General features: G+C 45.3%; 1 protein-coding gene across 1 annotated transcript in view; it reads right to left on the reverse strand.

Annotated features, from left to right (window-relative positions):
* ELOA (elongin A) overlaps positions 1-12,355 on the reverse strand; it is a 42,602-nt gene extending 30,247 nt beyond the window's left edge. The window contains exon 1 of the mRNA XM_056556611.1: positions 11,867-12,355. Within this exon, the coding sequence (XP_056412586.1) occupies positions 11,867-11,938 (72 nt within the window). The 5' untranslated portion in view covers positions 11,939-12,355. The remainder of the gene's footprint in view (positions 1-11,866) is intronic.
* Positions 12,356-13,923: the final 1,568 nt, after the last annotated feature.

Below are 13,923 nucleotides of genomic sequence, written 5' to 3' on the forward strand. Positions count from 1 at the left end.
GTACCGCTTAAAAAAAATCTAAAACTTTTGTACAAAATCAGTAATCTAAAATCGCCCTCTTTTGACCACCTATAAGTTTTTCATTTTTCCGTATATGGGGCGGTATGAGGGCTTATTTTTTGCGTCGTCATCTGTACCTTTTATCAATACCACATTTGCATATATAAAACATTTGCATAGATAATTTTTTATACATTTTTTTGGAATAAAATGTGACAAAAAGCTGCATTTTTGGGCTCTTATTTTTTACGCCGTTCACCGTACAGGATCATTAACATTATATTTTGATAGTTCGGACATTTACACATGCGGCGATACCAAATATGTTTATTTAAAAAAAACATTTTATGTTTTTTGAGGGTAAATGGGAAAAACAGACAATTTTTTTTTTTATTGGGGGAGGGGATTTTTCACTTTTTTTTACTATTTATTTTTAAACTTTTTATGTCCCCATAGGGGACTATCTATAGCAATCATTCGATTGCTAATACTGTTCAGTGCTATGTATAGGACATAGCACTAATCAGTATTATCGGTCATCTTCTGCTCTGGTCTGCTCGATCTCAGACCAGAGCAGAAGACCCCGGGAGACGGACAGAGTCAGGTGAGGGGACCTCCGTCTGCCATTACAGATGATTGGATCCTCGCGGCAGCGCTGCGGGCAATCTGATCATCTATTATAACATGCGCATTGCCACAGATGCCGTAATCTGTACTGATCACGGCATCTGAGAGGTAAATGGCGGACATCGCAATCACGGATGTGGCCATTACCGGCGGGTCCCCGGCTGCTGCTAGCAGCTGGAACCTGCCGTGTATGACCGCGAGCACAGCTCCGATGCTCGCGGTCATACACAGGACGTAAATGTATGTCCTGGTGCCCTAAGTACAGCCACACCAGGACGTACATTTACGTCCATGGTCGTTAAAGGGGAACTCCGGTGGGGTGAAGTTTTTTTTTCAAATCAACTGGTATCTGAACGTTAAACAGATTTGTAAATTACTTCTATTAAAAAATCTTAATCCTTCCAGTACTTATTAGCTGCTGTATATAACAGAGAATTTTGTGAATTTGTTTTCTGTCTGACCACAGTGCTCTCTGCAGACACCTCTGTCCGTGTCAGGAACTGTCCAGTGCAGGAGAGGATTTCTATGGGAGTATGCTTCTAACCTGGACAGTTCCTGACACAGACAGAGGTGTCAGCAGGGAGCACTGTGGTCAGACAGAAAAGAAATTCACAAATGTCTCTGTTTTATACAGCAGTTAATAAGTACTGGAAGGATTAAGATTTTTTTTTTATAGAAGTAATTTACAAATCTGTTTAACTTTCAGGCACCAGTTGACACGTTTTCTACTTGTTTCCACCGGAGTTCCCCTTTAAGACTTTTAAGTGTTATGACACTATTCTTACATTGAGTCCTAAGTGCAGTGAGTGATTGTTGACATATTATATAAGATATAACTGCAGTTAGTCGTCCTGTTCCCGTAGCTCTTACACACAGGACACACTAGAGAATCTGCACACAGCAGACAGAAACATGGAGTGCGAGTCAGGGAGGTGCATATAGTTATGTCATTTTCCTTCTGGACATTTCACCAACAGAACATGCCAGCGCTAGGACCGTTTGGAAATGTGCCGTCATATGGACAGCAATGCATTTCCGTGCGGACTTCACAGAAAGAATAGACATGTCTATTCTTTCTGTGGACTCCGGAATCAGGAAATTCCACTGAAATTCCAGCAATGCATTTCCGTGCGGACTTCACAGAAAGAATAGACATGTCTATTCTTTCTGTGGACTCCGGAATCAGGAAATTCCACTGTGTGCACAGTGCAGCAGAATCCCATTAAAATCAACAGGACTCTGCTGCAGCGGAATGTCCATGCGGAATTCTGCACGGAAATTCCATCGTGTGAACATAGCCTAGCTCTGCAGCTACTTACTATATATTGCCAAAGTAGAAAAACAAATCTGGCACTAATGTCACTAGGTGTCGAGTAAGCACAGTACTAGGAATAGTCCAAGCTGACCTATGGTAAACTGGCCGGGTGGTGTGATAACTGGCCGGGTGGTGCTCAGCCTGTGGTAGTAGTAATATCCAACAACAGAAAAGACATGAGAGACGGAACTCACCATCCAGGGAAATGCTTTATTCATGGTGTGTAAGCATAACAGGTACAGGCAGGTCTGGCAGTGCGAGGACGGGGGCAACTCGGTTGCCCCCGTCCTCGCACCGCCAGACTTGCCTCTACCTGTTATGGTTACACACTGTGAATAAAGCATTTCCCTGGATGGTGAGTGCCGTCTCTCATGTCTTTTCTCTTGTTGGTAATTACTATATTGACTTATGGACAATAGCACTGGTCTCTAAGAGGGCAGACATTTCATCTTCTGTGCATGGGAAGACATATCGAGAAACAAGGATGGCGAGGTTTGGTGGAGAAGGGACAGTCTGAGAGCTGCAATGAGGGATCTGATAGGTGTAACTTACAGGAAGTCAGACACACAGGAGAGACATCCTGTCAACACAACATATGGGTATGTTCACACAAACTGTGTAAGCTGTTGATTTTATGTCATAGACTTTATACAGCGGATTTTATCATTAACTTGCTATAGGCTATGTAATTTTCTTGTCAGACTAGTTGGTCACATGACCCTGCTGCAGTAATAAAAAGTACGGCTGCAGCTGAGCTGGGATGAAACATATGCCACTGTTAATACTATGGGTGAAACCTAGAGCGCCTATTTAAAAATACTTATACAAGTGTCTCTAGTCCTGCAAAAAACATATTTACTTAACCCCTTATCAGTGAGAGGCTAGGTTACCCATGGGTTCCCTGTAACAGCAGAACACAACACTATGGAAAGTATAAGTATTGCCGCTCCTAATTGTGCGTTGTGTGCCATATAGTGAAGCACATGAAAAGCATGCTTCTTCACGGTCACTTACCGTGTTTGTTTTGCGGTTACGTGAGGCACTGCATGCATTGATCTTTATTCTTACAGTAGAGAAGTCATTAATTATAACTTTTTGAGAATTGGGATATTTAAACTTGCTTTTTTTTTCTTTTTTATTCCAATCTAAATTTAGTAGGAGTCAGTGCATTGTTTGCTGACTCAGACTCCAGGTACCCAAAATTTCGTCCGACTCCACAGCCCTGTATATATACATATATATATATAGATCACAAACATGAACCGCAGCACACCAAATTAACGTGAAGTGGTCTTTATTCCAACCAACGGAGCAACGTTTCAGACGCCCATGCGTCCTTTCTCAAGCACACTCTAGTGACCATCTTGTCAGTATATATGTGGTAACCAATTTACAACTTAATTTACAGAAGAAGTATAAAAAGTGCACAAAATTACATATATAAGAGAAGAAATGATGTCATATACTTAAACCAATTGTGCAAATACAAGATGGGTATATAAACACCATACCCAATTTACAGTACTTTACAAGAGATGTAGGTACAGTTATAAGTGAATAACAAGTGACAGGTGATATACATGTGAAAGTTATAATTACCGGGAGGGGGGGAGGAACGGATGTTCTCGCATACATGCACTAGTTCCATATCCAGGAAGTTAAAAGGAATTAGAGTGGATACATAAATTGGGAACGCTGCACCCGAAAGGGCTCAACGTCCAATTTATTGTGTCAGCGCAAATTTATTGTGTCAGCGCAAATATATAACTCCAGATAGCAATCCATAGCCCTAAGATGTGGTTGTAGGTAATAAGTTGTATGTTAGTGACCCCCATTTGTATCTCTTTCCCTAAGTGGAATCTATTTAATGTTAATAACAACATAGTTTTTATACAAAACTATTATTCTTCATTTTAAACTTTCTTTTTCTTAATTTTTTACAGGGAGTTGGGAATGGAAGGATAAGTGTTACAGGAGGAAGAATCCATCTTTCCTCCTTCTTTTCATATATTAAGTTAGAAGTAAAATTTTGTAATAAGATGATTGGCCACTATTCAGTATACACAGCCTCTATGTCTTTATCACATGACTAATGTTGGCTTACTATGATATGTTTAAAGAATAGTGAAAATAAATATTATTTCATTGGACTATGTGACTGATTATTGGTATGACTGAGGTGTTACTTCACAGGTGGTAAGCTCCAGGGGTGGTTCCCCTCTGAGTGCTTCCTGGACACAGCAGGACACAATATGTAGCTCCGCTGCTGCCGGTAGACCTTTTGCGACACGCGCACACAACAGTGTGTGTGTGTGACCGCATAACAGTGGGGGTTCCACGGAGCCCCCTGTGGTATATTGCGACATGGTTGTCCGATGTGTATGGTGGTCCCGATACATTGAGATGTGACTGCTTTAATGCAGTCCTTATACTTTACACCTTGATATACATATATGTACTGCTATTGTACTTTACCATATTACCCACCATTCCTGTTTAATATACTATATTGCCCATATTTTTGCCCATTATTAAGATGGCCGCCGTTGAGGAAGATATCTCTATGCGCACGCGCGCACCTCCGGCAACCATGTGACTATATACGTAGCGGCTGTGAATATACTGATTGGCTGTTGTTACGGACACACGTCATCGAGACGCGCGGCGTCTGACGCATAGACTATGCGCCGGACGCCTCGCGCCGCGCAGGCGCAGTTATTGTTTTTACTTTTTTGGATATGGAACTAGTGCATGTATGCGAGAACATCCGTTCCTCCCCCCCTCCCGGTAATTATAACTTTCACATGTATATCACCTGTCACTTGTTATTCACTTATAACTGTACCTACATCTCTTGTAAAGTACTGTAAATTGGGTATGGTGTTTATATACCCATCTTGTATTTGCACAATTGGTTTAAGTATATGACATCATTTCTTCTCTTATATATGTAATTTTGTGCACTTTTTATACTACTTCTGTAAATTAAGTTGTAAATTGGTTACCACATATATACTGACAAGATGGTCACTAGAGTGTGCTTGAGAAAGGACGCATGGGCGTCTGAAACGTTGCTCCGTTGGTTGGAATAAAGACCACTTCACGTTAATTTGGTGTGCTGCGGTTCATGTTTGTGATCTGGATCTAGGAAGAGCTCCTGACCTGGGCTTATCTCCGCTTGCACCCCTTGTGATTAAAGGACTGATGTGCCGCTCTACTTGTTTGTTCTTCTATATATATATATATATATATATATATATATATATATATATATATATAAAACAGTATACACTTAAATACTGTTACTCAAATGCAGCGCACCTCAAGATGAAGCGGGTGGTGGAGCAGTCTAAATTGCGGTTAAAATTACACGTTACCACAATTTGAACATGCAATTTTTACTACAATTTTGGTCATTTGTGGCAAAAAAGGAATACAGTAGTTAGTTGCTGTACTGCAAATTAGCCGTAACATGTAAATACAGCCTAAATGCACGGCAGATGCGTCGTAATAAATTTCGACCCAAACCATATTCCTATGGGTAGCTCTGCTACAAGGCCTTAAAGGGGTATTCCAGGGAAAAAACTTATATATATATATATATATATCTCAACTGGCACAAGAAAGTTTTACAGATTTGCAAATTACTTCTATTAAAAAATCTTAATCCTTCCAATAATTATCAGCTGCTGAAGTTGAGTTGTTTTTTTTTTCTGTCTGGCAACAGTGCTCTCTCCTGACATCTCTGCTTGTCTCGGGAACTACACAGAGTAGAAGAGGTTTTCTTTGGGGATTTGCTTCTACTCTGGACAGTCCCCGAGACAGGTGTCATCAGAGAGCATTTAGACAGAAAAGAACAACTCAACTTCAGCAGCTCATAAGTACTGAAAGGATTAAGATTTTTTTTTTAATAGAAGTAATTTACAAATCTATCAGTAACTTTTCTTTTTTGTTTGTGCAATTTAGGGGCAATGGCACCCTCTGTAGCCATGCACCCGTCCCCTTTCACAGGAGGTATTTTAATTTAAATTGATAATGGATCCAGCATGTTACCCAGTCAGAGGCTATATGCCCAGAAGAGGTGAGTCTTATGAGTGTTAGGCTCAGAATTTGTGTTAGGGTCCCATCCAAAATGAAGCCACCTTCACGTGGTGGATGGGGGGACAGGTTTTGATCAAAAGGTGCGCTAAGAGCCTCCATTTTTGTGCTGTTGCAACCTTCTTTTTTTTGTAATTTACAAATCTGTTTAACTTTCTGGAGCCAACTGATATATGAAAAAAAGTTTTTCCCTGGACCTTTAAATCACAAGGTCAGTACCACGTGGGCCCAGGATGTGGATGTGTGAACCTGGCTTTTTGTACGCCACTTGTTACCCTTAGCAGTCAGAATAAACTACGTATTGGTAGGTCCCATAGTGTCCCCCTTCTTTCTAGTAGTGAAAATGTTCTCCCCACAAGAAACAGTATCTTCCATGGCAGTGATAGCAGCCACTCCATAATCCAGGGTGCCTCCAGCTGTTGCAAAAATACAACTCCCAGCATGACCGTACAGCTGGAGGCTCCCTCTTTGGGAAACACTGGTTTAGGCCAAACATGCTTAAACAAAGCTTAATAAATAAAAAAAGTGTATACACTTCAGCATCTGTGGACAATAAAGGTGCCCATACATGTTATACATATGTTGGCTCAGCCCATCAACTTCGCCAGAGTGTCCTGATCCTTCCCTGACAGATGATGTTGGGGGAGACAAAGGTTAAGAATGTTGGATTTCAACTGGCCACTTCTTTTGGTGTTTGAGAGATACGCTGCCACCAGAGCGGTCTGATAGCAGCTTACCCCTAACTCCCACTGATGGGAACGCATGAACGTTTGGCTGTGCCAACGATTTATATGTATGGGGGGATCGGGTGAGAGTCAGCTAACAGAATTGGAAGTTGTACAGCCAACTTTTTTTTTTTTAGCCTGTACCAAGGCATGGTAATAACATATAAAAAAAATAAATAAAAAAAAGATTAGATATACCTATCTCGCTCCCTGCCAGGCTCTGGTGTCAGGTGGTCCCAACTGCGGCCACTGACACTACGTTTCTCAAAGCTGCAAAGAAAAGTGTCTACAGCTGATGTAGCCTACAGTGCCTCTCAACCAAATACTGTCTGAGGCAGGAAACTGCTGTGGACAGCGATTGGCGATGAAGCACTGTGAGCTATGCCTGCTGCGGCGCCAAGAAACATAGTGTCAGGGGGCACAGAAGGGACCACCTGATAACAGAGCCAGACAGAAAGTGAGGGAGGTATGTGGATGATGTTCTTTGGGTTTGATTATGATCTATTTTATAGACAATCTAGGAACATACACAAAAGTATTGATGAATTTTTATACATCCAAAAGCTTTTAGAGCTAAAACCTATACTAACCCCTTTAGGACTCTGTGATTTTTTTTTTTTATCCCTTCCTTCTAATAGACATAATTAATATTTGTTTTACTATGTGTTGATTTATGCAGAGGGTCTGTTTTTTGGCATGATGCATTCTTCACTATATCTCTCCACTGCACAAACCATGCATTCTCTATGGGAGTGCTGGAGATACACGAGCGCTGTCCTTTTCCACCTCTGGTAGAGAGTGCACAAAATTATTATTTCTATAGCACCCTTGGTTCCAGGGCACTTACATATGATTAAGGTACAGTACATAACACTAACATGGGAACATTGAGCATTACACACATGAACTTGCCTACTGACAGAAGGGGGAAGAGAGCGCTGCCCGCAAGGGTTTACAATCTACAAGGAAAGGGGAAGGAAACAGTAGGTGAAATGCGTGGCGACCTGTGAGTCTGGATTTTTAAACATTATTCCCTAAGCACAGGATAGGGCATAAGTGTGTAGTGACACCTCTGGGATGCCCTGCAAAGGTGCACTAAGATGGCATTAGTACACAGGAACAGCGTAGATCATTTGGAGAGGAGGGAAGGGGGGGTCCTAGCTACACAGCACAGGGTCCTAGTTACATGTTAAGCCAATATGTTGTCAGTGCTCTGGATTAGAGATGAGCGAACTTACAGTAAATTCGATTCGTCACGAACTTCTCAGCTCGGCAGTTGATGACTTTTCCTGCATAAATTAGTTCAGCTTTCAGGTGCTCCGATGGGCTGGAAAAGGTGGATACAGTCCTAGGAGACTCTTTCCTAGGAATGTATCCACCTTTTCCAGCCCACCGGAGCACCTGAAGGCTGAACTCATTTATGCAGGATAAGTCATCAACTGCCGAGCCGAGAAGTTTGTGACGAATCGAATTTACTGTGAGTTCGATCATCTCTACTCTGGATACTATGGATCGACCAATTATCGGTTTGGCCGATATTATCAGCCGATATTCATGATTTTGGCCGTTATCGGTATCGGCAATTACCTTGCCGTTAATGCTCCGCCCCCCGCTGCACCCCCACCACCGCACCGCCCCGGTCAGAGACCGCCTCGGCCCCATTGCCTCCCCCATTCCCGGTTTTATAATTACCTGTTCCCAGGGTCCGCGCTATTTCTGGCTCCTGCACGTCCTGTGTTACGCTGTGTGCTGTGCAGCGCAATGACAACTGATGTCCTCAACGCGACGTCACTATCAGTGCACACTGTGACAGCTCAGGAGGACGCCGCAGGAGCCAGAAGAAGCGTGGGTCCCGGGCCCCATGAACAGGTAATTATAAAACCGGGGATGGGGGAGGCAATGGGGCAGCGACGGCGGCGGCAGTCTCTGGCCGGTGCGGCGCGGTGGTGGGGGCGGTCGCGGTGGTGGGGGCAGTGATAGGACTCAGAACAGGCAGGGGGAGAGAAGCGGGTGGCGGCGGCGGTCTCTGGCACTGCAAAAGCCGCTGCAGATCATTGATTTAAAGCGCCCGCTTTAAATCAATGAGCTGCAGCGGTCTCACGGGGGGCGGAATATCAGTATAAGTTATCGGCCCTAAAAAAAACAATACCATTCACAATCATCCGGCGTCTCAGTTCAGACGCCAGATCATTGGACTCGCCGGACCGGTACAGACAGGGGAACGCATCTTGCTGCGTTCCCCCGTCCGGCGATCACAAATAATGGATGCCGGATGATGCACAACTGATGCACTTCTGGCATCAGTTGGTGCATCAGTTGTGGCAATTTTCATGTAGGTTCTCCGGACGCCAGATATATGTAAACCTAGCCTCGCCGGATGCCAGATATATGTAAACCTAGCCTCGCCGGACGCCAGATATATGTAAACCTAACCTCGCCGGACACCAGATATATGTAAACCTAACCTCGCCGGACACCAGATATATGTAAACCTAGCCTCGCCGGACGCCAGATATATGTAAACCTAGCCTCGCCGGATGCCAGATATATGTAAACCTAGCCTCGCCGGACGCCAGATATATGTAAACCTAACCTCGCCGGACACCAGATATATGTAAACCTAGCCTCGCCGGATGCCAGATATATGTAAACCTAACCTCGCCGGACGCCAGATATATGTAAACCTAACCTCGCCGGACACCAGATATATGTAAACCTAGCCTCGCCGGATGCCAGATATATGTAAACCTAACCTCGCCGGACACCAGATATATGTAAACCTAACCTCGCCGGACACCAGATATATGTAAACCTAGCCTCGCCGGATGCCAGATATATGTAAACCTAGCCTCGCCGGACACCAGATATATGTAAACCTAACCTCGCCGGACACCAGATATATGTAAACCTAGCCTCGCCGGATGCCAGATATATGTAAACCTAGCCTCGCCGGTCGCCAGATATATGTAAACCTAGCCTCGCCGGACGCCAGATATATGTAAACCTAGCCTCGCCGGATGCCAGATATATGTAAACCTAGCCTCGCCGGATGCCAGATATATGTAAACCTAGCCTCGCCGGACACCAGATATATGTAAACCTAGCCTCGCCGGACACCAGATATATGTAAACCTAGCCTCGCCGGATGCCAGATATATGTAAACCTAGCCTCGCCGGACACCAGATATATGTAAACCTAGCCTCGCCGGACGCCAGATATATGTAAACCTAGCCTCGCCGGACGCCAGATATATGTAAACCTAGCCTCGCCGGACACCAGATATATGTAAACCTAGCCTCGCCGGTCGCCAGATATATGTAAACCTAGCCTCGCCGGACGCCAGATATATGTAAACCTAGCCTCGCTGGATGCCAGATATATGTAAACCTAGCCTCGCCGGACGCCAGATATATGTAAACCTAGTCACGCCGGATGCCAGATATATGTAAATCTAGCCTCGCCGGACGCCAGATATATGTAAACCTAGCCTCGCCGTACGCCAGATATATGTAAACCTAGCCTAGCCGTACGCCAGATATATGTAAACCTAGCCTCGCTGGATGCCAGATATATGTAAACCTAACCTCGCCGGACACCAGATATATGTAAACCTAGCCTCGCCGGACGCCAGATATATGTAAACCTAGCCTCCCGGATGCCAGATATATGTAAACCTAGCCTCGCCGGACGCCAGATATATGTAAACCTAGCCTCGCCGGACGCCAGATATATGTAAACCTAGCCTCGCCGGATGCCAGATATATGTAAACCTAGCCTCGCCGGACGCCAGATATATGTAAACCTAGCCTCGCTGGATGCCAGATATATGTAAACCTAGCCTCGCCGGACGCCAGATATATGTAAACCTAGTCACGCCGGATGCCAGATATATGTAAATCTAGCCTCGCCGGACGCCAGATATATGTAAACCTAGCCTCGCCGTACGCCAGATATATGTAAACCTAGCCTCGCTGGATGCCAGATATATGTAAACCTAACCTCGCCGGACGCCAGATATATGTAAACCTAGCCTCGCCGGACGCCAGATATATGTAAACCTAGCCTCCCGGATGCCAGATATATGTAAACCTAGCCTCGCCGGACGCCAGATATATGTAAACCTAGCCTCGCCGGACGCCAGATATATGTAAACCTAGCCTCGCCGGATGCCAGATATATGTAAACCTAGCCTCCCGGACGCCAGATATATGTTAACATAGCCTCTCCGGACGCCAGATATATGTAAATCTAGCCTCGCCGGACGCCAGATATATGTAAACCTAGCCTCGCCGGACGCCAGATATATGTAAACCTAGCCTCCCGGATGCCAGATATATGTAAACCTAGCCTCGCCGGACGCCAGATATATGTAAACCTAGCCTCGCCGGACGCCAGATATATGTAAACCTAGCCTCGCCGGACGCCAGATATATGTAAACCTAGCCTGAGATGGCAGCAGTACACATTCTGAAACCTGGTATACAGCTTGAAGACCGCCCAGAAGTCAGTTATGTAAAATACCAGAGGATGGGCAAGCAGGCTACAAACATAACACTATTCTCTACAACAGTTTCCCAACCAGGGTGCCTCCAGCTGCTGCAAAACTACAACTCACAGCATGTCCAGACAGAAAGGCTGTCTGGACGTGCTGGGAGTTGTTTTGCAGCAGCTGGAGGCACCCTGGTGGAAACCACTGCCCTACAAGTATAGGGAGACAGTCCAGACTGCCATGTCACTAGTCATCCTGGCATTTTTACATGGCCCACACAATGTGGGGTACTGAAGTGATGCCAGTAATGTATTAGAAGCTAGGCATCAATGCTCTCTATGAAGTCACCCACTGAGATGAGAGGCCACAGAATAAAGGGACCAGCAGGCGGCTAGAGGGTTACTTCTAATCCCTTCCCGGACAGGGCACAGAGTTGGCACATCACAACAGCTCTCAGCGGGCATATGGCGGTGGTTGTACCATGAAGCAGCCGTACACGGTCAGAGCCCCAGTAGGGCACATGCAGCTGTCCAGCCGATCACCCCCAGCCCTTCCCGTACACCCAACACAGTGCCAGGCCCCGTGTCACCGGCTGCCATCTCCTACTATACCTTCTTAGGCTCAGCATTAGGCGAGAGTCTGGACTGCAGCTTCTCCACAACTTCCACCACGGAGTCTGCCATCTTTAGCACTGGCAGGTGGGAGACCGGAAGACTCCTTTACTTTCCTTCCAGAGAGCCTTCGCCATCACAAATCCGGCCTGAAGGAAGCGGAAACTGGACAGTGACGTGAGAGGAAGTGCCGGTGCCGCCATCTTCAGTACTGGCAAACTGCCCCACGTCACCCACTCATTCCCTGAGCACTGCGAGGTGAGATTTCGCTATGTATACTGTGCACTCTGCAGCTGGGTCTACTCCCATTAGTGACTGAGCCCCACAATTACCGCCTCCCAAAGCCCCTGCAGGGCTGGGGGTTACTATGGTGTGAATAGCTCCCTAGGCGCAGGCTCAATGACGAGTTACTATTATAGGCACGCACAGGCGGCAGCGGGGGATGACGGGCTGGCCAGATAAACAAGAGACCATTCACAATTCACCTCAGGAAGTGAACGTGCCTAGCATACCCATAACCTGCTACAGAGGCATTACCGCACCAAATTCACCTCACACAAGTAACGTCTGCTTGTTTTGGAGGGAAACGGCACGAATCGCTGGAGCCACCTCACTAAGCTCCTATTAGTTTCAATGGGAGCTTACAAATACCAAACCCTGAAGGGAAAGTTCGAGCATGTTTTGATGTGAGATTCACTGTAGGTTAGTGTGAACATGGCCTTAGCGTCTCCCCACAATGGCCTGTTGCAATACTACTAACATGCCCAGACAGCCAGAGGCTGTCTAGGAACACTGGGTATTTTGACAGCTGAAGGCACCCTGGTTGGGAAATACTGATTTAGGGTCTATTCACACATACAGTATTCTGCACAGAATTTCATGTTGTATTCAGTCAATTTACATTGAAATCTGCAGCAGAAAATCCTGCGCCTAAGTCTGCACAGAATACTGTACGTGTTTATAGACCATTAAAGATTATCTACATGTTCTATTTTCAACAATGAACCAGTGCAACACTACAACTCCCAGCATGCCTAGAGTTGTAGTTTCACAAGAGCTGGCAGCAACCTGGTTGGGAAACATTGCAGTAGGCAGATGTTACAATACTAAACTGAAACATTCATGTTTGTCTACAGAGCAGCTTATAATACAGATAGGGGGAGATCAAAACCTGTCCAGAGAAAGTTAGGCTGGGTTCACACTACGTTTTCTCCCATACGGGAGCGCATACGGCAGGGGGGGGGGGGGGAGCTAAAACCTTGCGCTCCCGTATGCCACCATATGCGCTCCCGTATGTCATTCATTTCAATGAGCCGGCCGGAGTGAAACGTTCAGTCCGGTCGGCTCATTTTTGCGCTTTATGCGCTTTTACAACCGGACCTAAAACCGTGGTTGACCACAGTTTTAGGTCCGGTTGTAAAAGCGCATACGGCGCAAAAATGAGCCGACCGAACGTTTCACTCCGGCCGGCTCATTGAAATGAATGACATGGGAGCGCGAGGTTTTAGCTCCCCCTGCTGTATGCGCTCCCGTATGGGAGAAAACGTAGTGTGAACCCAGCCTAACTTGGTTGTCCATAGCAACCAACCAGATCTCAAAAGTGAAATAAGCAAAGGACACAGCAACTTTTCCTCTGGACAGGTTTTGTTAGATCTCCCCATACACCAGAGGGTAGACAAATTAATCTATGACATGTTAACAGTTAAGTAGGTCTGTGCACACTACACTTTAAGATCAATGAAAACTATAAAACATACTATCTGATCTCCATGATAGAAGCTCAGCCTGGCCCAATGCCCCTAACCCAAGCTCCGCTTTCCATGTCTGGTAAACTTACAGGGCTATTCCCAAATTCAAATGATCAGTTTGGGACCTTGGTCAGCCCTACACAGAGAATGGAAGAAATTTGTTCCCCAAATTATCAGAAGGAAGCCCTTCAGCTGGACCCTCCAGCTTTGTTGGGGATAACTAAATTGAGAATACCCCTAAAGATGGACTGATTGGTTGCTTTGAGAAACAAGGCCTGTGTTCATTCCAATAAATAAGGTCCAAATACA

This window comes from Hyla sarda, chromosome 2 (genome assembly GCF_029499605.1).
Source record: "Hyla sarda isolate aHylSar1 chromosome 2, aHylSar1.hap1, whole genome shotgun sequence".
NCBI lineage: Eukaryota > Metazoa > Chordata > Amphibia > Anura > Hylidae > Hyla > Hyla sarda.